The sequence below is a fragment of the Gopherus flavomarginatus genome, chromosome 1 (assembly GCF_025201925.1).
Source record: "Gopherus flavomarginatus isolate rGopFla2 chromosome 1, rGopFla2.mat.asm, whole genome shotgun sequence".
Lineage (NCBI taxonomy): Eukaryota > Metazoa > Chordata > Testudines > Testudinidae > Gopherus > Gopherus flavomarginatus.
The window spans coordinates 30484683-30510151 of record NC_066617.1 but is presented as its reverse complement, the minus strand read 5'-3'; the positions used below and the strand labels follow the sequence as shown (position 1 = coordinate 30510151).

Sequence of the window (25469 nt, the reverse complement as noted above, 5' to 3'; positions counted from 1 at the left end):
ATTTTAATTTATTAAGTAGTGTTGTAGCCATATCGGTCCCAGGATATTTTACTGGACCAACTTCTGTTGTCTCTGCTTGTCTCTCACCAACAGAAGCTGGTCCTGTAACGGGCCACCCCTTCGCCCCCAGGGTGCATCCTGTAACTGGGGTACCACTGTGCCCTCTGTCTTACCAATCGGGGTTCCCTCTCACACTGTGACATTGTGACAAGCCGCAAAGCCCTCCAAGATTGCCCTCACACAAACATCCACAGGGAGGGTCCACACCAGCTGTGTTCATGAATCCTCTGCTAGCCACTGCATGAAGCAACAAGAGAGAGGCTCCAGCCAAAATACTCCCCAGCCTCTGACTCCGGAGCTGTATCATCCTATCTTGGTCAAAAGCCTGGCCATATATGAGTTGTTACCCAGTCTGCCACTTCTACAAAGGAAAGTTGACATGCCTCAACTCTTGGTCTCGAGCTGAGATTTTCCCCCAAGCACTTCACTCAAACCACACTGTTTTAGGTAAAAATATAAAATAGATTTGTTAACTACAAAAAGATAGATTTTAAGTGATAGTAAACAGACCAAAGTAGATTACCTAGCAAATAAACAAAAATGCAATCTAATCTTAATATACTAGATAGAATTTGAATTAAGCAGTGTCTCGACCTATTAGATAGTATAAACAGTCCACCAAGGTTTCATACACAGGCAGGTTTCCTTCTTTTCTGCCTGGAACCAGCACTTCGCGCAGTTCACTGTTTGTTCCTCAGGTATTTCCAGGTGGGGAGTAAGGCCCCTTGGTGGTGTCACTTCCCCCTTTTATAGCTTATTCCATATGGCGGGAACCCCTTTGTTCCAAGCCAAGTTCCCAATCCAGTTTATGGAAGAATACAGGTACCAAAATAGAGTTTGGTATCATGTGAACTGGTCACAAGCCCTTGCATGCTCTGATGAGTCATGGTAGCCATTATCCTTAGGCTGACTAACAGTTCATCAGGTGAAGATAAGCTTTCTCCATGGCCCATTGTCTTTGTTGATGTGCCATTCAACTTGAATAGGCCAATTATAGTGTGCTGGCAGACTGTATGTAAAGCTTTTATGGGTATTAACCAGGCACATACACATTTGAAATACAAATACATAGTCAATAATCATAACTCCAGATACAAAAATGATACATTCATACAAATAGGATAATCATATTCAGCAAACCATAACTTTTCCATTGACACTTTACATGACACATTTTGTAAAAGATGCATCATAATTATATCATAATCATGTCATAATTATATCACTATGGTGAATATGGGGTGCAGTGTGTCACAGGTCCAATAAAAGATATTACTTCACCCACCATGTCTCTCTGATAACAGTTTTAATAAATTAGAAAGTTTTTAAGTGTCAGTTATAATGAAAAACAATTATTTTCAGATTGGTAGGTTATGGTGTATTATTCCACAATTATTCCTTGATTATTTATTTTAAAGAAAACCCACCTTAACTATTTTCTTTGCTTTTGCTCAGAACGTTATCATTTGACTTTGTGTACGCACATAAGCTACCAAATACTAGGCTGCTTTCTGACCATTAGACAATATGCCAACATATTCAGTTATTGTAGGATAAAATGACTTTAGTTTCATTGTATTATTTCTTCATTGCTTAGATAGTAGAAGTATAAATGTGATCCCTAGCCCTTATATCAGATTTCTACACTGTGTGCTTGGTATTTCCAGTGAACATACTTATAATTGCATCATGTTCAGGAAAAGCAGACATGAGAACCAGACTATTGCCACAGAATTCACATTGAAAAAAGTGATCAACTTTCATATCTTTTTATGTTTCTCTAGAGTTCAGCTATATTAAGTTTAGAAATCTTACTGTATAAACATATTCAATTTGTACTCTCCTTACTCTTTCTGCATGTGGATTTGTAAGACTTCTTTTGTAATTGTATCCAATTCAGCACAATAGCCACATCCCTGACCTACCAATTTTTTTTTTATTTGCTGATGTATTGTAAATGCTATGTACTGTGCTGGCATGAGGAAACCTAATTTGAAGACTGATTTATGAAAAAATGGCAGTATTGTTTATTTAGGACTTGAAAAATGTACTCTTCTAATTGTCTGTGGCAAGTAGGAAGTTTTCTTAGGCGTTTGCCAGAATCACTGCCATCAACATCTTCAGAATATATGTTTCCGTGGAGGAGTGGGAAATTGAATATTTACAGATGAAACCCAATGGAGTGCTGCCTTTTAAAATCTGCAGGCAGGAGGGCTCTGCTCCCTAATTCTTATTCACCATCTCCTCTGGACTGGCCAGTAATCTTTGCAGCAGCACCCTCTGTGAGCTAGGAGCAGTTTGAGCAACTGTTCTGTCAACTTGGCTGCAGGTGCTTAGCAGCCCCACCTGTGGTAGGCTATCCCTTCTTGGAGATAGGAGGGAGGGAAGAGAGAGCAGCTCTGGCTGCTGAACTATGCTTTCTTGCTGGGCTTTGGTACCATGTGAGAACCTGATGGAAGGAAAAGCAGGATAGGTGCTCCACTGACTACTACTTCCTGAGCCCAGGACAGCCCTTAGCATAGCATGGCTTCCTTCTCTGTTCCAACACTGAGTACAGCGTGGGAGGGGAGAAGATACTGATAGCCTACTCTTTTTCTTCATTCCCCTTAGCTTGAAAAGAAGGCTACAAATAAGTTGAGGGAGGCATATCATAATATTTTGGAGGGAAGACAGCATGAATTTGGGAGGGAGATGGCAGTGAATCAGTTTGAGTATTGGAAAGTCACACAGTATGAGTTTTGTCGGAGTGTACAAAGAAAGGAGAATACTTCAGACACTTTTAAAAATAATCTGTCTGGTATCTATGATATGTACCATATGTATTAGAAATGATCAGTTCGGGCATTATTCTGGGGACGTGTGTAAATTAGATTTTTTTCCATCTAATTTAGATGTAAAATTGTTAAAGATGCTTTGCCGTATCATCTGTAGGACGCACCCATACCACAGAGCAACTGACAGTGATCAGTTATCATCTGCTGAAGTACTGGTGAACAGGAAGAAACAATTTTCAGACACCAAATGGAAAACTCATAATCGCCTTATCTGGAAGGAAAGTGTAAAATTAGGACTTGATGATACAATGTTTGCTTTTGTTGTTTTCCTGGGATTCTTTTTTGAAAGTACTCAAAGGGAACTAGAACAGACAAATAAAAATGTTCTGTATTTGCTGAGAGGATCAAGGTCAGGCCTCTGGATAAGTTAGCTATAAGAGAATAGAAATATGGAAATACCTTATTTGAGTGAGACATTTTTTCAAAGGGATTAGAAAGAAGGAAACTGTGGATATAGAGATGACTTTAGTAAAACTCATAATTTTATTTTTCAACAGATAAACACTCTTATAATATTGAAAAGAGATTTTACCATCCTTCCTCTTTGATTTAAAAATAGATTTTTCTGTCATCTTTGACATATAGGCTGCAAACTAAATCATGATTTCTGCACTTTAATTATAACACCCATGTATTTGGAAATATCTGGGTTTACAGGAAAACTATGAAATGAGTGCAGTGAATTTACTGTAGTAATGCTCACTTCTTGAATAATTTTCCTTTGATTTTCAGTTTGTTTAATTTATTTGAATACATGCTACATCAAGTACTGTATGAAAATGTCATAAATACCTGTATGTTGTAAAAGTTTCATGAATTTTTAATTTTACCTAAATTCTGTTGCTTTTATAGATTATCTTTCGCAAGGGATAGACCTCTCTGGAATAGAAGTAATTGAAAATGACCTGCTTTTTATTGCAAGAGCTCGACTTGAGGTTGAAAATCAGGCTAAACGCTTACTTGAGCAAGGGGTAGAGACTCAGGTAAAATACATTTTTTTTTTTTAATTTTCAAAAGCAAAGATAAATATGGAACTTTGAAACTGGTTATTCAGTTTACTATGAGATTGTCAAACTGAGGGACCAAACCTGAAAAATCTTACTCATCTGAGCAATTGTTACTCACATAAGGACTCTCACAGAAGTTAATGAGGCTAAATGCAATAATACATTTACTCACAAAAATAAGATTTTGCAGAATAAGGACCTGAAAACTTGAGAAAAATTAAATGTATATTTTATAGACCATAAAATAACAACTTCTTTTTGTGGTAAGGGGATTGTTTGTTAATTGAAAATATTTTGTATTAACATAATGCTCTGTGCTTTATATTTAAGGTTGCTGAGCATTACAAATGAATTTGAAAAATGTATTTTCTGAGAATTGCAAAGAATCTGCTGCCATTTAGGTGTGCTTTGATGTAATGAACTGATTCAGAAGTTTTCCTATTAAAATTTTAAAAGACATCTTAGACTTTGAGATAAAAATCTACTTTAAGGAGTATCAGAATGAATGTGCATAATTATATTCATATACTAAATCTGATTATCTGCAAGTTAAAGGACCTGAATAAATATATTATTATATAACTATTTACAATACCATCTATGCTTTTTTCTGCATTTTTCTATTTTCCTGTCTTAGTATTTTTAAAATAAATTTACATTTTTATAATTAAAATAACCCTTTATTTTAATTTAAAGCCCCTTAATTATCGTAAGGGGAATGTTGGTCTAATATAGTTCTGTAGTCAGTTGGGATTCTATGGGAAACAAAGTCAGAATATTAGAAAAAGACATTTGTATGCTCTTTTTCACAAAATTTTCTAGTCATGTTAAAAAATTAGGAATGCGATTATAAGTAAAAACATTAAAATAGCATGAATGTTCCCTACATTTTCAGTGACATTTAAGGGTTAAAGACTTGGTTTAAGCTTAATCGCTTTGAAGATATAAAGTGGAGGAATTCTATTGAAAGTTAATAGGAAAAGGTAAAAAAAACAAATGAGACCATCAGTTATATGCAATACTCGCTTACCATATTTGTTTGTACTAGATAATGGAGTGCTAAAAAAGACCAGCCTGTCTCATACTTATACTTACACTGAGATTTCTTGCCTGTTTAAGGCCAGTCTATGGTAGGTTTTGAAGTCGGCACAGCAGCAAAATGAGAGCATGGAATCTTTTTTAAAGAGTCTGCATCTTTTTTTAAACTTTAAAACAGGGGAAGAGTTCTATTTGCCCATTGCCTCTGCTCTCCTATGCCAGGCATTTAATTGTTTCCAGTGTTGGGGTTGTAGGGCTTCTTACCATATAACCTGTTAACCAGTGCCAGGGTTACAGGGCTCGTTACCATATAACCCATAATGCAGAGTGGCTCTCCTAAGCTTATCCTGCAGTACTCAGTTCTTTCTGAGTCTTAGCAGAACTGTGACTTTCATCAGTATGGCTTTCCTAGTGTGTATAACACCAATGCAAAAAACCTATTGAAAACAATACCTAAGAGGAAGTAGGCAGTAACTTTTTATTGTAAATAGGGCTATCAAGCAAATTTAAAAAATTGCACAATTAAACAATAATAGGATGCCATTTATTTAAATATTTTTTGATGTTTTCTACATTTTCAAATGTATTCATTTCAATTACAACACAGAATACAAAGTGTATAGTGCTCAATTTATATTTATTTTTTATTACAAGTATTTGCACTGTAAAAAAGACAAAATAAATAGCATTTTTTAATTTACCTAATACAAGTACTGAAGTGCAATCTTTTTGTCATGAAAGTTGAACACTTACAAATATAGAATTATGTACAAAAAATAACTGCATTCAAAAATAAAACCAGTAAAACTTTAAAACCTACAAGTCCACTCAGTCCTATTTCTTGTTCAGCCAATCACTGAGACAAACAAGTTTGTTGACATTTGCAACAATGCTGCCTACTTCTTGTTTACAATGTCACCTGAAAGTGAGAACAGGTGTTTGTATGGCACTTTTGTAGCCGGCATTGCAAGGTATTTATGTGCCAGATATGCTAAACATTCATATGCCCCTTTGTGCTTCAGCCACCATTCCAGAGGACGTGCTTCCATGCTGATGACACTCATTAAAAAAATAATGCATTAATTAAATTTGTGACTGAACTCCTTTGGGGAGAATAGTATGTCTCCTGCATTGTTTTACCTGCATTCTGCCATATATTTCATGTTATAGCAGTCTCAGCTGATGACCCAGCATGTTGTTCATACCAGTGTGAGATTTCTAAAAATAGCTACAGCACTCGACCCAAGATTTAAGAATATGAAGTGCCTTCCAAAATCTGATTGGAACGGGGTGTGGAGCATGCTTTCTGAAATCTTCAAAGAGCAACAATCCAATGCGGAAACTACAGAACCCAAACCACCAAAAAAGAAAATCAGCCTTCTGCTGGTGTTATCTGACTCAGAGGATGAAAATGAACATGCGTTGGTCCTTATGGCATTGGATCATTATCGAGCAGAACCCATCATTAGCTTGTACACATTGTTCTCTGGAATGGTGATTGATGCATGAAGGGACATATGAACCTTTAGCTCATCTAGCATATAAATATATCTTGCAACTCTGGCTACAACAGTGCCATGCCAATGCTTGTTCTCACTTTCAGGTGACATTGTAAACAAGAAGCAGGCAGCATTATCTCCTGTAAATGTAAACAAACTTGTTTACCTGCGTGATTGGCTGAACAAGAAGTAGGACTGAGTGGACTTGTAAGCTCTAAAGTTTTACGTTGTTTTGTTTTCAAGTGCAGTTATATTACAAAAAAAAATCTACATTTGTAAGTTGCACTACAGTACTTGTATGAGGTGAGTGGTAAAATACTATTTCTTTTGTTTATCATTTTTACAGTGCAAATATTTATAATAAATAATATAAAATGAGCACTGTACAGTTTTTATTCCATATTGCAACTGAAATAAATATATTTGGAAATGTAGAAAAACATCCAAAAATATTTAATACATTTCAATTGATATTCTGTTATTTAAGAGTGCCATTAAAGTGTGATTAATTGCAATTAATTTTTTTGAATTTATTGTGTGAGTTATCTGTGATTAATTGACAGCCTTAATTGTAAATATAGCAAAAAGATCTTTATGATTAGTGTTCACACCTTTCAGTTTGGATTCTTTTCACATTGTCAGATTTGACCTTGTCTGATAATTTTTTATTCATATTAAATACTAACACAGGGCTGACAAACCCCAGGAAAATTAATCTCACTTCATTTGAAGAATTGATAGTTTTATTAGACATTTCAGACTGTATCAGAATAATCAAGAGATTATTAGAGTAGATTAGATGCCTGTTGTGCTTTAGCGAATGACTGGTTTCCAATCAAACTGGGGATTGTTTGGAAGAACTTTATTAGTGCTTAATTGTATCAGAAGAAAAAGAAAGATGAAACTGTCATGATGAAATGTTGCTTGGTTTGCTTCACTGATTTCTTGATTAAGATAATAATGTGCCTTAGAGACTGTGCTTCCTTCCATTGTCCTGAGAAATATAGAATTACAGAGATGAACAGCAGATACTATGTCTTTGTTTAGAACTTTTTATCGTTCTAGTTGTAGGTACTTATATGACAGATATACTTACTTTTCATACATTTCAAGGCTGGATGTTAACCATAAGAGAGTTGGGATTCTCCCTACTTCTTTCGTTTGTGTTTTGTATAAGAGAAGCCATGAAATAGCTCAACTTCCTAGTTAATCCTTTCTGAGCAGGCATGCATCTGTGCAGCTGAAGATAGTGCATTTGTAGTTTCTGATGCGATAATTTGGATGTGTATATGTACATTCTGTAGTTGTAGTTTGTGGTTTTATGTCCTGAATTTCTCTTTAAATAGTAAACACTCTAGATTATGTTCCTACTACATTAAACAGATGTTTTTTGTCTTAGCAACCATCATGATTCATGTCTGTGTGAGTTGAGTTTATAGCCCTTTGTATTTTCAGTTAGTTGATTTTGAATGTTTTTCTGTTCTCAAGACCAGATGGCAAGTATTGAATGTATCTTTAGCATACTATGCGAAAGTATCTAGTCATATTATGAAAACCTTTGCAAAAGTTATTTACAAGTGGTATTTCCTGAACAGTTTATTTCGGAGTATTCTTCCAGCCACCTTGAGGGAGAAGGGAATTTAACTATAAAGTTTTAAAAAGCTAGCTAGATAATGTCTATAATGAGATCTGCTTTGTTACAACTGTATGTAATGTTGGGCTGGAAACTTAAAGAACATAAATCACAAGATGAATACAAGGAGACTTAATTACATGTCTGTTACTGTATTTTACATATGCTAAAGCTTATTCACATTTACTGAGGCAAAGAAGGCAAAATTATTAAGTAGACATGCAGATATGTGTTTATTATTCAAAAGTAATACTATTGTACATCTGAAAGGTTTGAGATTATACAAATTAATATGCAAAGAACATTTTATATTTCTAATTTGTATTCTACATGCTATTTTGAAAAAATGTTTGTGCTTCTGTTGATCTGGGTTGATACTGTGGACAGAATTATAATTAATGATTGTGTGAGACAAAATTATTTTTCTGTTTCTCACAATATACTGCACATGGAAATGATTAAAAATTGCTTGTTAAATCATCCATCAATAACGTGGTGATAAGGCATTCTATTGAATGCAATCTTCATTGTAAACATCTCCTATTCCATGTGTCCAACTAACAACTAAAGATCCATGGGAATTAGAACTGAATCTTGTATTCTCAGTTCATTATGCAATTTCCATTTTGAAGTCAAATCAGAAGACAGTTTGAAATTTACAAAACAAAAAATATTGAATTTATTTTAAGGAAGTGATAAAAAAGGAAGATTTATAAAAAATACACACAGGATTTGATCAGATGTTTTGATACAGGTTGATAATCTATCATTTCTCAGGATCTTAATACAGACTTATAGTATCTTGAGATTATTCTGAGGATAATTCTGAGTGCTGTTTGAAATAGAAATCTCTAGATTTTTTTCACCTCCCTTTGAAAGGAACGCAGTTGTGGTTGGTAAGACCAGAATTTGACTGTGTATGTTTTTATGTTTATGCTTGCAAAGTCCATGCATCTCCTTTATAAGCCAAATACTCAATGCTTTTTTTTTTTAAATATAAACAATCCAGGTTTTATAGATTCCAAGGCCAAAAGGGATGACAGTGATCATCTAGTTTTACCTCCTGTGTAACATAGACCATAGAACTTCCCCAAAATAATTCCTAGAACATATCATTTAGGAAAAAGATCCAATCTTGATATCAAAATTGTCAATGATTGAGAATTCTCTACAACCCTTGGTAAATTGTTCGTCTGGTTAGTTACTCTCACTGTTAAAAATGCATGCCTTATTTCCAATCTGAATTTGTGTAGCTTTATGTTCCAGCCATTGGATCATGATTGAAGAGCCAATTATTAAGTATTTGTTCCCCATATAGGTACTTATAGACTGTAATCAAGTCACTCCTTAACCTTCTCTTTGTTAAACTAAGTAGATTGAGTCTGTCCTATAAACCATTTTTTCTAATCCTTTAATCGTTCTTGCAGCTCTTCTCTGAACCCTCTCGAGTTTATCAACATCGGTCTTCTGATGAGCCGTCTTACAGTAGTTCATCAGTATGCATCTGAAAATGGGGCAAGGAGGAGTAAAAAAAATTATAGCTACGAGAAACACATAAGTGTCACCTTTTTAAGCAAAAGAATTTTAACAGTACCAAAAAATCACCACCTATCTCCTAGAATTGTACTATTCTCCATGTAAAGCTACCCTGACTTATGATGGCTGTCAACCATGACATGAGACACAGTGCTAACAAGGTGAAACTTCTCCTTCTAACATTTCAGCAACTATCTGTCCAGTGAAGAAATTGCTGCTATTATCTTTAGTCATTTAGATAATCTCTACTACCCGTGACAAGATATAGAGATCTCAGCTGGCAGCAGGGCTTGACAAATTCATTCACTTCTTGCTAGGGTCGAGCGGGATGTTTTCCCAATCTTCTCTCTTTCTAACCTAATCTTATTTTGATGCCCACATCACCATTGTATCTGAGCACCTCCCAAGAGTAGGATTAACAGCAATGATACCTCTCTCTTCTGTGGCTAATGTGGGAGCACAAGCTATCAACTTCTTCAGAATTTAAGCTATTTCTCCGTGACCATGAAGATGACCTTAGAGATGTGAATTGAATATAGAGTAATGTACTGTTAGTCTTCTTGAGTCTGCAGACAGATACCTGCCTCTGGCACTTCTTGTAGATCTTCCAATCAACAGCAGACTGAAATTTACCAGACTGATCAATTTCACTGCAGCTGTTCTATAGAAACCTGAGCAGTAGTGAACTTATCAAGAATAATGTCAAATTCCTGCTATTGATACTATTTCTTGGGAAAGTGATGAGCCAAAGGGCCCCAAAATAGTGGATGCTAAGAAGGATTGGGTAGTGGAAAACTTCAAACCTTCTCCTTTCCTTTTGTTGCAGTAGCCAGGGGACTAAGGGGAGTAGCAAAGATAAGCATCCAGAAAGCTCATGGAGAAAAGTAGATAACTGAGCATCCCCCCCTCACAGCAGCCAGGAGGTTCTGAAGGGAAAAAAAGAAAAGCTCATTCTTTTCTGTAGTTATGGGAGGGAAGATAGAGTTTTCAGTTTATCTGAAATCTCTGAAGAAGGAGGCTTATTTTAAAATTGAAACTCCAAAACTGGGTCCATGGCAAGCACCATCTTCCTTCCCAGCAGGTGAAGGTCGCAGAGGAGCTAGGCTTCTACCATGGGGTTGCTCCAAGACTTCAGTCCGAATTCCCTCTGAGAGCTCATTCCACAGCCTGATCTCCTTGGGGAGATATTTTTTCCAGGAGAAAAAATAGACCTTGGCAGTACCCTGCATGAGGGGTCCCTTGGCATAGCGAAGTAATTGCCCACAGTTGTCCTTTGAGTCCTCTCTGAAGGGTAAAAATGGAGCTACTTAATCCTTGCTAAGAGTCACAAAGGCAAGCAAACCTCACAAACAGTGACATCAAAGACTACTATCAGATCTTAAGAAATTGTCCGGCACACTTTGTCATCCTCTGACAGAGGGAGATCACAGTTAAATTTTATCAGTGCAGTTTCTATCCCATACTCAGGCCTTACTGACCTATATCAAAGGAATGTGAGGATTCAAGAACCTCCCTTGCTGCCCTATCAACGCCTTTTCAATGGCCTTTTCCCAGAAACGGATGTTTGGAAACAGGTTGAAAATTAGCAAAATTGCAAGCATCAAGAATTGGCTTCTTCAGCAGTGATCTCCCAACAGCTTTCTGGTGTTCTGATACCCTGTCATTCCTGAAGGGAAACATCAGCAATCTGTATCAATGATGGATATTGGTCCAACTTTCAGGTTGTGGCCTGACGCATCCCCAGCACATCTAAGGCCAGTGAGACACACTGAACGTTAGTGAGTAAAGCCTTTTGTTTCCTGTAGAGACATAGAATAAGATTTCAAAAGTTTTAATGCTACCATTCGTCAGGCTCAGCATGAGACTTTCACCACTGTCACTCTTGCTCTTTCTGCTCTCAGTTCATCTGAAGTCAACTATGTTGACCTGCGAGAATGTTGCCAATGGAGAGGGCGGTGTCATAGACAAAAAGATAGACAAAAGATCATTATAAATGGCTACCAAGCCATTGATAGAGTGGTTTCTTGGTTAAACAATATTCTTTCTCATGACTGCCTGCAAGCACATTGATTCCATTGACATACAAGGGCAGCCCACCAGAAACCATACACCAAATACACTTGAGTTTTGAATTGAAGGAGTCAGTGGTTAGTCTATGACAAAAGTATAACTTCCACCTGCTGAACTTTGAGTCCTGAAACAAATTTCAGATCCAGAGTGGGCTCAGTTCTGTGTGTCCCCTACCAACCTGATATAGTTTCATGATTGTCATGGCTGAAATTCTAAATTGATTCAGAAGAATAATCAATTATGTAGACATTGAAATTATTCATATTAGGGTTGCAGGATTGGGCCGTAAAATGGCACTAGGGCTTGACTGAGCAACTTTCTACCTGGGTGGTCCTCTGCGTCCTTCACAACTTCAGTTTGCAAAATAAACCATCCCAGGGCCATCTGATGATAATGACATTTAGCTCTTTCATAGTGCCTTTGATTTGAGGAACTCCAGATGCTTTAAAAGCAGTGAATAATCATATGAGGTCAGAGAATTAGTATTAGTAGAAGTAGTATTATCTCTATATTGTTTGTTTGTTTTTGCCATTAGAAAACAGTGGTACCAAGAAGTCAGGTGACTTGCCCAAGTCAAACAAAGCATGAGGTAGAGCTGTGAAGGGAACTCAGGATTTCTGACTCTTACTCCTGTACCTTAGCCATAAAGTTATCTTTCCTGTCTTGTGTTGGGTAATGTAAATATGGTTTTGTCCTTGACTATGACTTCCTGTTTTGTTTTATGATCCCATTCAGGTATGTCCGTGTGTGCTTCCAGAAAAAACTTTTTGCAAGTGCAGAAGTTCTAGCAATTTTTCCTTTTTGGTCAGTTTATTAGTTTAGACTTACTGTAGACAGAAGAGATGCTTCAGGACCCTGCACTCATTAGGTTCTTTGGGACTGTCAACAATATTAGTAAAACTCTTAAGAGTGGGAGGCAAACTTTCATTAGCAGAGGTCTTGGGACTCTGCAATTTCTTTTTATAGGAGTGAAAAATGACACAGTACATCTTAAGGAAAAATTATTTTGTAGTTAAGACCCTAGACTGAGATGCAGACAAACTATTCTTGGGCTCTTGGTTCTGTTCTTGCTCTGAAACAGACATCATGTGAGACCTTGAGGATATTATGTAAAGTGTCTATGCTTCAGTCCCTGCTCTATAAGAGAGAGATAATAGTATTTTCCTACCTCACATGGGTGCTGTGAAAATAAATCCATTGATATTTGTGAGGCATTCAGATACTGGTGATCATGTTAGAGAATCCAATAAATAAATGTCAAATAAATAATTACTTTCTGATCTAAATGAATGTAAATTACACTGCTGTAGCTTTTCATAATAATGGTTGAGATGTTTTTTCTAAAAAAACAAAACAAAAAAAACACCCTCTGCCAACTACACTCAAACAAATTAAGGAAGAAAGGGAAGAAAACCCACAAAAAAGAGGAATTCTTTACTCTGTTCCTCTTTTTACTTCTGGGGCGATATGGTGCCAAAAAATGCAAAATTCTGCACCAAATTTTTTTTCAAAATTTTGCAAATAAAATTTGCAGAAAATGTGATATAATCACACAAGTTTCAATTGTTTTGGTAAGTTATTTAAACTACAGTATAGAAAAAACACAATAGCTATTCAGCATTTCCTAAAACACGTGAAAATTAAGTTACAAATGCTTGGTAACTAATCCCTGCATTCCAGTTATAATCCTGGATTTTCATTTGACTACATTAAAGAACACCAAACAGCCCCCTCCCTGAAAAAAAATCAACAAAAAACCAAAGAATGTCATTTTAAATTGCTCAGACTTTCACACATGAAAGTCATACAATTTTGCTAATCATTGTTATGGTCGTGGCTGGGTACTTTGGGAAGTGCTTGGTTCTGATCGTCCTGACATTTTATTGACTGGTAAATGTTTTATTTGCTCTCAAAGTATTTTATTGGCTAAGTAAAATAAATCCTACACTGTAATCTAACCCCATTGTGCCACTTTGGCACAGGAAAAAAGTGAGAGAGAACATAAGATCTTCCTAGCTGATTCCCATGCTGTCATTTATAAGGCTTTACATCACTTTGGCAATGTAGGGGCCTTAAAACTTTTACAGGTTTTATGCTTCTGGGGGAATTGACTGAGAATGGGAACAGCTGACTAACAATAGGAATATTAACAATGTTATACACAGGCAGTCTGCTACATTTCTGCCTCAGGGAATGAGATCAATTAACCATCAATAGCAACATTAACAAAGGCTATATCTACACTAACAGTTTTTATCTACAAAAGTGATGGTGACACACAAGTTTGTATAATAAAAATCGGAATCTCATGTTCACACTTACTCCCTCTATCGGTAGATTGCGTCCACAGTGGGGGCACCGTCATTGACAGCGTGAGTATTGCAATGTGGGTACCTATCCCACAGCCTAGCTCCACGCCTTCCATTGGTAGGTGTTGTGGGAAGGCGGAGCAGATCGCGGTACATCATGATTACAGTGGGAGATGTTGAAATGCCTGTAGTGATCCTGGGCATAATCCTGACAGCTGTTGCTCATGAAACCTTACAAGGGAAATGTGGACAGCTGTAATGAGTGGTTCAACAACAGGCTGAGTAGGTGCTGGATGACTGTGGAATGTGCCTTTGGCACATTAAAGACATTCTGGTGTTGCCTTTATGTCAGGCTAGACCTTTAATGAAGATAATGTTCCCATGATCATAGCTGCATGCTGTAAATTGCACAATCTCTGTGATGCTAAGGGTGAAAGGTTTGCTCAGGGGTGGAGTGCTGAGGCAGACTGCTTGATCACTGATTTTGAGCAGCCAGATACCAGGGCTGTCAGAGGATCCCAGAGGGGGGCAATTTGAATCATAGAGGCTCTGAAGCAGCACTACAGTACGTCCTGGAACATGTCATCTTTGCTGCGTCTTCGGCGCTTTCTTATCTGGCAGAGATGCTGGGCAAGGGTGCGTGGGGTTTCTGAAGGCCACATCTGGTGAAGCACAGGGGGCAATTCATAGAAGCAGGATTGTTAAATTCACGCACCAGCTTTGTAACATTTCAGTTAAATACACCTTTTGCAACATTGAAATCACTTTCTCACTGACGCTAGCCAGGCACACATCTCCACAAACAAAGCATGGTGAGTGTTGGTGGGATAGAGGGACTGCTCCACATGAGGAAAAGAGTACACGCTCTCTGCAAGGTTCGTGGTGCAGCATTCTAGGGGAAAAATTCTAAAATTCTTCCACACTTTTCCAGAGGCGGGGAACATTCTAGCAGACATCACACTGCTAATGGTAAGCAGGGAAATGAGAGTACATCTACTCCATGTTTGTGGTTTCCGCCCCGCTCCCTATGCTGCTCGACTATATGCCACTTTGGTTCCTGCACAAATGATGGCTGAAGGGTGTGGGAAAGTTTCCTGCAATGGGGGAAGGAACAAAGCTGCTTTGCTATGGAACCTTTGGCAGAGGATTACCAAGTACCTCCAGGAAACTTTCCTGGAGATCTCTCTGGAGGATTCCTGTGAGATCTCGGCGTGCATCAACACTCTATTCTGCTGTACTGATTAGCTACACAGGGAAAGGTCCACCTCACAGAAACACAGCAAGCCTCCCACATTTCTATATCCTGAACCCTCCTCTGCACTACACAAGCCACAGCCCCTTAACAGGCATCTCATCTCTTGCTTCTAGCTCCCCGAAGAGTGATTGCTGAGACTGGCTAGACACCTCTAGAGTGGAGAACAGTTCCTGGCTGCCTGCCTGCCTCCCTGGTGGGAGCTGCACATCCTCGTGTAACTCCACCTCTTCATCAATAACTTTGTCCTCCCAGTTAGACCCTCTTTTCATTGCCTCCGTGTCCTCCGAAGTATCCACAGAGCTCTTGGCAGTGGAGGTGGGGCTGCCACTGAGGATAGCATCCAGTTCCTTATAGAACTGGCAGGTCTTAGGTGAAGCACTGGAGTGACGGTTTGCCTCCCTCACCTGATGGTACGCCTGCTTCAGCTCCTTTATGTTCGCTCTGCACAGCAGCGTGTCCTGTTCATAGCCCTTTTTACACAAGTCTTGAGAAATGTGCCTATAGGTATAAAAATTCCTATGGCTCTGGTGCAGCTGGGAGTGCACAGCCTCCTCTCCGCATATACTGAGCAGATCCAACAGCTCTGCAGTGGTCCAAGCGGGAGATAGTTTGCTGTGATAAGCCACCATAGTCACCTAGGAAGTTGTGATGAGACCTCTCCACACCGAGCCAGCAGGGAATGGAATTTTAGAAATTCCCAAGGCATCTAAGGGGGATGGATGGATGGTTGTTTACGTGGCTGCAGGGCAATGGACTTCAAACTACTGACCAGAGCAGTCAGGATGGGCATTGTGGGACACCTCCTGGAGGGCAATTAAAGCAATGAAATCAAGTGTGGTATCTGTGCTGGCACTTTGTCGAGAAAAATGTAGAGAAAAAAAAGTAAGTCTCTCGTCGGGGTGGATGTATTTAGTCGCCAAAACCAGGCATTTTTCCCGACAAAAATTGCATTGCAGTGCGTATGAATGTACTTTTTGGTCGACAAAAAGCAGTTTTTGGTGACAAAACTTGGTAGTTTGTTGTTTTTTTCTTAACACAAAAGCTGTTTTCTTTCATTTAAAAACAAACCATTTTCAGGAACATGATACTAATATTTAATTAAGTGTTTTTTCGATTCTCAAGAAGTTACAGACATGTTACTAGGCAGGCAGGCTGCTACATTTCTGTGTCAGAGAATGAGATCAATTAACTAGAAGGCAGGCTGCTATATTTTGTCCTCCGAGACAGAACCTTTCTCATGCATAATAAAAAAAACAACCTAGTCCTCTCCATGCCCGGCGAGCCACAGTAGCAAGCGAGAGGGACAGAGTCTTTCTTGCTTGTTGGCCAGCCCCACCCCCGACAGTAATCAGCATTTCCCGCGCAGGCACGCATGCCCCTTGCACCTCAGTGATTTGCCTGTCTGAGCGTGCTCTCTGCATGCTGGAACAGACGCGCTGCCTGGGCTGATGGGAGAGAAGCATGTCTCTCCTTCCTTCCCCCTCCCCCACCCCTCTGCAGATTTCTTGTGCATTTTTCTGCGTGAGGGGCACAGAAATATGCGGACCATCTTTTGTAAGATGCCCTGATACCATGGTGATGAACACAGTATAAATACCTGAGTAGATAATTTATAGTACAAAAATGTCATATACTCTTGCTCCATAAGAAATATAGACCTGATCACCTATATGCATTAATCACATGGTGAATGTATACTCTGGTTGAATCCATAGATTGTGCTTCGCCAGCCTGGATGTAAGGGCTAGAGAAGGGCTGCTTAAATGTTTCATACTGTGAACCACAGCTTGGAAGGCAGAGGTTTTTTTTGTTTTTTGTTTGTAGACCACACCCCTTCATTCCTGAACATATGGACCACCTCTCCTAATCGCACATCATCCTTGTAACAACTGCAGCATGTTCTTACTTGGAAAAGAAGTATTAACTAAAACACATGTAAATACATTCTTGCCTTAATGCAGTTCATCAGCTGGAAACAGGAAGGTGAAGGGAAAAAATGCAGCATGCAACTGGCTAGCTCTCTGTAGGTCACCAGCAAGAGCTCTCTAAACCACTAGCATTCTATGGACCAGTTTAAGAACCGCTGACCTATATGGTTGTGTCGTTTATCTTGCTGTCCTATGGAAAAGCTGATCAAATTATTCTGATACCATCCCTAACAGATCAGTGTCTAATCTAGCCTCATTGATCTCTACTAAAAGGTATTCTGCAGCTTCGTTTGACAGCTTGTTCATTTTAATAAATAACCTGATATTTAAACTAGCCAGTGTTAGGCTCAATAGAATACTTATATCTTTTGGTCCTATTAGCGTAACTTAATATTGCATGCAAAACCCAAGATAATGTTGCGTTGTTGACTTATTCCATTTGATTCATTACTGACGAGACCTTTCTTTACAGTACTACTGCCTAGCCAATATTCTTCTGCCCTGTATTTGTGTATTTGAGTCCTACCTACATTAACCGTTTTATTTGGTTTTATTGCAGCTAATTTTCTCTAGTTTGTTTATATATTGTATTTTAATCTTTTCCTTAAAGTAAAACATTCTTCTCTGTTTAGTATCACTTTCAGATTTGATTAACATGCTTTTAGGCACATTCTCTTAAATTATTTCCATAATCTAACAGACTAACTGCAAATATACGAATATTTAGGGTGACCATGTGTCCCTAAGCTGAATATGGGACACCTGGTAAAATTACTTGTATTCAAGCAAGTTCAGTGGCAATCAATCAGAACTGTGCAGTACAAATGTTCAAATTTAACATCAAGTTGACTGAGCCCCTGTTAAAAAGAAATACTGCGTCGTTGGAGCCTGTTATTTACCTTCTTATCTTTAAATCTTTAGAGTTCACATGGGGAAAGGTGACACACACAGCCCTATCCCCCATATACACAGGGAGAGGTGACACACACGCACACTGCCCCTTTAGGGTGACCAGATAGCAAATGTGAGAAATTGGGATGGGGCTGGGGGGTAATAGGAGCTATGTAAGAAAGACCCAAAAATCGGGACTGTCCCTATAAAATTGGGACATCTGGTCACCCTAACTCCTGTACACCTCTGTCACACAGTGGAGTGACTGACCCAGTCCTCTCTGCCTGGTGCTCTCCACCCTCTATGCCTGGCTGTGGCCCCAGGATGGACCTGTCTCTCCTGGTACCTGGCACCATTTCTTCCCGAGGCAACACATTGGGGGGCATGCAAGAACATGGCCAGTCTTTTGGTGCTGTGCAGGAGGAAAGGGACAGGAGCTGCTTCCAGCTGCAGAGGAGGTGGGGGGAGGGAAGAATGACCTGGCCCGTGTCTTTGCAGAACTCATCTCTTCTCCCTTCTCACCCCTGCTCCCCTGTGGCTAGAAGCAGCTTGTCCCTTCCTGCCCACACAGTGTTGAAAGGCAGCTAACACCTCCAGGCTCCTGCTGGCCGCTGACATAACCTAGCTGCCTCCAGTCCCCCGGCTACAGTGCGGGCAGGAAGGAGTTAATCCCTAAGGATGCATTGTGCACCAAGGAGCCTGACTGCTGGGGCTTCAGCCAACCTGGACAGAGAGGTAGCTCAGTAGGAGACTGAGCAGCTCTATGCTCCCTGGGGGAAGGACCCAAGGCGGGGTGTGTGTGACAAGGGTGCTAAGGGCTGCTGTGAGCATGCCAGGTTGGGGCACGAACAGGCTGGACATTGCTTCCCTCCTGCCACTCCAGAGCTTATCTGAGGGGCGGAGAGGCTTCCCTATGCCAGTGAGGGCTTTGGCACATGCAGGCTCGGCTCCTCTTGGCCGGCATCCTGGATTGGAGGGGCTTGGACTTTTCTGGGGTGCTAGCCCAGCCAGAGGCAGTGGGGAAAAAAAGCCTGCCGGACAGGTGAGCGGAGCACTCCAACCAGGGGCTGGTTCTTCATATGGCGCTGGGAGCAAGATGCTTCCCACTGGGGGGGGGGGGGGGATATGGAAGAGCAGTGGAGCTGGGTGTGGGGTTAAGGGGGCGATGCAAGGAGAGGACAGTGAAAGTGGGAGCATGTAAGAGGCCGATGGAGGGGCAGCAGAGGTGACGTGTAACTGTCCGCTGCCTGGGGCCTGCCTGCACTCACCAGCCAGTGCCGGCTGGAAAGGTGATGTGGGGGCATAGCCCCACTGGCTGAGAGCTGGCATGCAGTGGGGGCTGTGATGCTGGACCAGCAGGCCGGTCCCGCACGCTGCAACTTTGCCCTGCCACCAGCCTTGCACACTCGCCTCCATCGTAGGCCACTGGACCCCCACTACCCACCGCTAGTGGGTAGGGAGCTTGTGAGCAGGGATCCAACCAGCAGCAGGACCCACTTCCTTTGTAATTTCTGTGCACTCTCATTTTTCATCTCTAGTCTCATGCAGTGCAGTGCGTTCCATATTCCACATACTGATGTTCAGTCCTAGACAGAGGATGAACCATGAGTTGCATGCTGTTCTTGCCTTCACATCACTATATACTTATATAATTGATACCATATTATATCATTTTTCTGTTACTTACTCCCAATCCATTATTGTAAGGAGTGATGTATAGCAGAATGTCACTCGATCTTGTTGCAATGATGCATTTTTCTGCCCCAGTTAACATTGCAACTCTTATAAAATTTCCACTTTATTTTGTATAAGAATACAATAGAATCTCCTTAATTAGAACCCAAAATTAAGACAACCTATTGTCCTTATGAAGAATCTGAAAAGATTTGAATTATAATAAAATGCTGTGTGGAATATAAATTCAAGACTAAAAATGGCATTCACATTACATATTTCTTTATTGGACTATAACTATTTAAAAGACCATAACTATTTAAAAGAGTGGAGTTCAGAATTTTACATCTGTTTAACCCTCATTTAAATATTATTTAATCCCTTAAAACTATCAGAACTTTTTCTAATATAGTACTCATTAAGCAGCAGTCATTATGTTTCACTGTTATTTGGCTAAATTGGTCCCCTGGAGGAGATCTTGACAAAGTAGCTATCTCAATTTTTGGGTTTGTAATAAAGTGGTACACAATGACACTTCATAGGAATGTAGGTCAAGTCTTTTAAGTCATTCTAATGTCAGGTGCTTGAACCTTGCATGAATGTGCAGTCATATCAGCAAGTGGTTCTTGTTAATTCCAGCAAAGATATTAGGAGTATTGAAGTATAAATCTGGGCAGAGGAAAATTAGAACCCAGTAAGGAGTGGTCCTGCAGGAAACGTCCTAGGGACAGCCAAGCTCAGAGAGAAAGCTTAGGTTTGAGGTTTGTTACTTTGTTACTAGGTGCTACTCTGGAGTAGGGTATTTTGTGCATGTATGTGCACGCGTGATGTATGCTGTTTGAAGAAGAGTGAGAAGTATATGTGCTTACAGTGTCCCTGTGCATATGTGGAAACGGTGAGGAGGTGTAAAGTGCTCTGATCCACCTGTTCCTTTGCGCTCCAGTCTTGGGACTAGCCAGAGTCCTACTGTGAAGTGCAGTCTCAGCTCCCATTAATGACCAACCTGTTAATGCCCCTTGGTCATTAACTAAAAAAGGGACAGCAGGGCAAGAGCGGAACTAGTTATATGTGGGGCATCCTTTGCCTTTTCCAGATGTGGCGCAGCTACAGCTCTGGAATGCTCATGCTAGGGCCCTGTCTAGAGTAGCTGGTGAGGTGTGTTAGTTACAGCATATTAATTAATACATTTTTAAACACTACTTAGCACCTAGTGTAGTCAAAGACACTGGTGCTTAAAAAGTGTGTGACACAGTCAACCCTAGGGTTGGCCAAAATCAATTCACACATTTTTAAATGCGAAACATCTGTCTGCTCTAAATGTTACCTGGGGTTTAAAAACAGGCTAATTAACATGTTTGCTAAATGCACCTAATTTTCCTGGTTTATACAGGTTGGGAGTCAGAACTATAGAAAGCAATGTGCTAGGTGTTATCAGCTGAAAACTGTTTTCTAACTCCTTTGACTCAGTTGATTTGTTTTTCTAGAAAAAGTTGTTGAGTATAGGTTGGGATTAGCTAACCAGGAATAGTTAAGCCTCACCTTAACTCAAACTTTTTCCTAGTCAAGGAAAAGTGTAGGATAAAAAGATAGTACATTATCCATCCTATTTTAATGAACAAGTTCTGTTTTGTAATATACATGTCATCAGCTGTCTGGCACTTTAAGGGGAGTTGGGTCTAGACTGATGTGTAGGATCAGCTGATCTTGACTGGCTAGGGATCAGGTGGCCATGTTCAGTTACTAGACCCAGCTTGGAAAGGGATGCCTACAAACCACAAAAGGCCGTGAAAACTCAGTTGGAGGAGGGCAGCTGGCTCCTATAGTACGCCCTGCAGAAGGGTAACTCCTGGGCAGACAGCCTAGAGGAGAACTGAAAAGGGAGTCTGGCTCCTGTGACTGCCCTAGAAGATGGGAGACTCTCAGAGGAGGGAAAAGCCCTGAGAATCAGTACTTTTGGAGAAGAATAGGAAATAAATTAGATCTGAGCCCAGGAGGGGAAGAAGAATATTGCATGGGGGACTACTGTGTACGTTTGTTACCAGAGCCTTGTTGGTGGTGCCAAGAGAAGCTACTGCCTGGGAGACTTTTCCTCAGGTGGATAGAGCACTGAGGCAGGATGAAAGTGACACAGTGGGCTACAGGGGCTCTGTGGAAGCTGACTTAGCCACACTAGAGAAAAACAAGTTGTATTTCAGTATGTGTTAGCTAGTCAAGTTGAAATCTAGGTGCTAGCTATGACATTCCACAAAAAAACATCTTTTATCCTGTTCAGAATACGTGTTCTTTCTTCCTCAAATATATTAAATCATTTTGTGGTGTTAGAGTTTTGGTCCACACCCTGTCAAATGATCCAAGTGTTCATCATAATTTCTCTGACATGTTTGCCACCCTTGTCTATTTGCAACACAAAATGATGTTCACTTCAATTTCAGTGTAAAGAACACCTCGTCTTAAAAACAAGTTTGTGATCCACTAAATTCAAAGGAAACCATTATTTTAACTTAACTGTCTTCAAGCACTGGGTCCTTAACCCAATTAAAGGCTTGATGCAACTTATTAATGTCAATGGAAAGACTCCCATTGACTTCCTTAGGAACTGGATAGGGTCCCTTATGCCTTGTCTGTACTTGTCACAAATTAATTCAATTTGTTTTAAATCACACCTTTTGTTGTTTCAGTGCAAAATGTGTGTGGGGCCATCCCAGTTAGATAATGTGAGGGGAATATTGAATAGGATTAGAGAGACTATTTAGAGTCAGAGAAACATTTTACCTGTGTATTTGACACTGGTGCAAGCTCTTTTGAAATAGAGTGTCCAGTTCTGGTGTCAGCAGGATGTTGAAAAATTAAAGGGAGTTCAGTGAAGAGCCACAGAACGATTAAAGGGTTGGGAAACATGCCCAATCGTGAAAGACTCAAGGAACTCGATCTACTTAGCTTATCAAAGAGAGGGCTAAAGAGTGATTTGATTGGACTATAAATACCTAAATGGGAAACAGGTATTTGATAATAGAGGGCTTTTCAGTTTAGCAGGTGAAGGTATAACAAGATTGAAAGGCTGGAATTTGAGGCTAGACAAATTCACGCTCGAAATAAGGCACTAATATTAACAGTGAGGGTAATTAATCATTGGAACAACTTTCTAAGGGTTGTGGTGAGTTTGTCATCACTGTGTATTTTTGGACCTGAATCAGGAATTAAGTCATGCAAGTCCAATGGCCTGTGTTATGCAGAACGTAAGCTAGGTGATTGCAGTGGTCCCTGCTGACATTAAAATAGGTGAACTAAGTGTCTTAAATCAATTTAGCATCTGTAGTTGTTCTACAGTCACAGTTTATGTAGACAAACCCAGAGTCAGCTGGCTGTACATCTTTACCACCTTATCCTCATGCACTATTTTCTTTTTAGCAGAACAGTACTCATTTATATTGCATTATTCAATTTACTGTTCATCTTCAGTATTATAGTTTTGGGTTGCACACCTTTCGAACTGCAAGAATCAACCTCCTTCAACATCTGATACAAGGAGCTACAAAAAGAGGTTTCTGTAAATCTAAGGTTATGTTTCTTTAACTTCAGAACGTGTTAGCTACCATGTAAAATAAATAATTTAAACACATTATTACTCATCCCGCACCCAAAGACAATCTTTTAAATATATATTACAGTTATATTCAGCATTTGAATGGTGAACTTAACTGTGCTTGACCAACCTTACGAGATTTATCCATTATTGTTGTGGTCTTTAAAAGTGTTCAGTTTATCTTGAAGCATGATCTAATGGAACTGAATTGCTTATCAGGCTTGGGCAATTCAGAATCAGCAAGAAACATTAAGAATGCATTTATACCTTCTGAGCTATGGATTAAAATAAACCACAGATTTCTCTGCACTATGATCAGCTGATACTGATATAACCTAGAATATCCTTTTAGTTTCCATAGGAACTGATGATAGAGTGTTTGAGCCTTGGAATAGCTGGAATAAATTTCTAGTGTTCTGTTCTTTAACTTCTGTATTACTCTATGTAACCCCGCTACTTAAGGAGTGTAAATGTGGAAACCACAAGTGAGGTAGACTATCTTTTCAGATTACATATTTTGTTTTAGTAAGAACCGCCCTGCTAGAGGTCACTATGCATATTTCCTGTGGTATCAGCGCTGTATTTTTACAGTAACACACAAAGGTTTTCCCAGATCCAGAGAAAAAGCAAAAGCAAAAGCAAAACACCACAGAAACTAGAAATTATTGCTATATGGAAATACTCTTTTAAATATTTATTAGCAAATATATTGTATACTAGTTAGAAGCTTCCTAGACACTGCTACATCTCACTCCCTTTCTCTGTGTAGATCAGTGTTTTCTCATTAGAACAAATTGTACAACACTAGAGAAATCATTGACTTTCTAATTCAGATCATGTTGTATTTCAAATAGTTAATGTAACAAAAAAGACTTTATAGAAATATGTACCATACAGTGTTTATGACAAAAGATAATAAAGAAGCAAGACAATGAGAAACAATGCTAAATATATTTTTACCTAGTAGACAAATGCCGGGATCTGATTTGGATATGGATAGAGACCTCTTTAATGTTTTTAATGAAGTAAACACAAATGGGAATTGTGTGATCATGGGAGACTTTAACTTCCCAGATATAGACTAGAGGACAAGTGCTAGTAAGAATAATATGGCTCAGATTTTTCTGGATGTGATAGCTAATGGATTTCTTCACCAAGTAGTTGAAGAACCAACATGAGGGGATGCCATTTTAGATTTGGTTTTGGTGAGTAGTGAGGACCTCATAGAAGAAATGGTTGTAGGGGACAACCTTGGTTCGGGTGATCATGAGCTAATTCAGTTCAAACTAGATGGAAGAATAAACAAAAATAGATCTGGGACTAGGGTTTTTGACTTCAAAAGGGCTAACTTTAAAAAATTAAGGAAATTAGTTAGGGATGTGGATTGGACTGAAGAACTTGTGGATCTAAATGCGGAGGAGGCCTGGAATTACTTTAAGTCGAAGCTGCAGAAGCTATCAGAAGCCTGCATCCCAAGAAAGGGGAAAAAAACCATAGGCAGGAGTTGAAGACCAAGCTGGATGAGCAAGCATCTCAGAGAGGTGATTAAGAAAAAGCAGAAAGCCTACAAGGAGTGGAAGATGGGTGAGATTAGCAAGGAAAGCTACCTTATTGAAGTCAGAACATGTAGGGATAAAGTGAGAAAGGCTAAAAGCCTTGTAGAGTTGAACCTTGCAAAGGGAATTAAAACCAATAGTAAAAGGTTCTATAGCCATATAAATAAGAAGAAAACAAAGAAAGAAGAAGTGGGACCGCTTAACGCTGAGGATGGAATGGAGGTTAAGGATAACCTAGGCATGGCTCAATATCTAAATAAATACTTTGCCTCAGTCTTTAATAAGGCTAATGAGGAGCTTAGGTTTAATGGAAGGATGACAAATGGGAATGAGGATATGGAGGTAGATATTACCACATCTGAGGTAGAAGCCAAACTTGAACAGCTTAATGGGACAAAATCGGAGTGCCCAGATGATCTTCATCCAAGAATATTAAAGGAACTGGCACATGAAATTGCAAGCCTATTAGCAAGAATTTGTAATGAATCGGTAAACTTGGGGGTTGTACCGTATGACTGGAGAATTGCTAACATAGTTCCTATCTTTAAGAAAGGGAAAAAAAGTGATCCGAGTAACTATAGGCCTGTTAGTTTGAC

General features: G+C 39.3%; 1 protein-coding gene across 7 annotated transcripts in view; it reads left to right on the top strand.

The window, feature by feature from the left end:
- COG5 (component of oligomeric golgi complex 5) overlaps nucleotides 1–25469 on the top strand; it is a 482330-nt gene that overhangs the window by 255029 nt on the left and 201832 nt on the right. For all 7 annotated transcript variants that reach the window (XM_050925473.1, XM_050925465.1, XM_050925485.1 and 4 more), the window contains one exon: nucleotides 3747–3877. In XM_050925473.1, the coding sequence (XP_050781430.1) occupies nucleotides 3747–3877 (131 nt within the window). The remainder of the gene's footprint in view (nucleotides 1–3746; nucleotides 3878–25469) is intronic.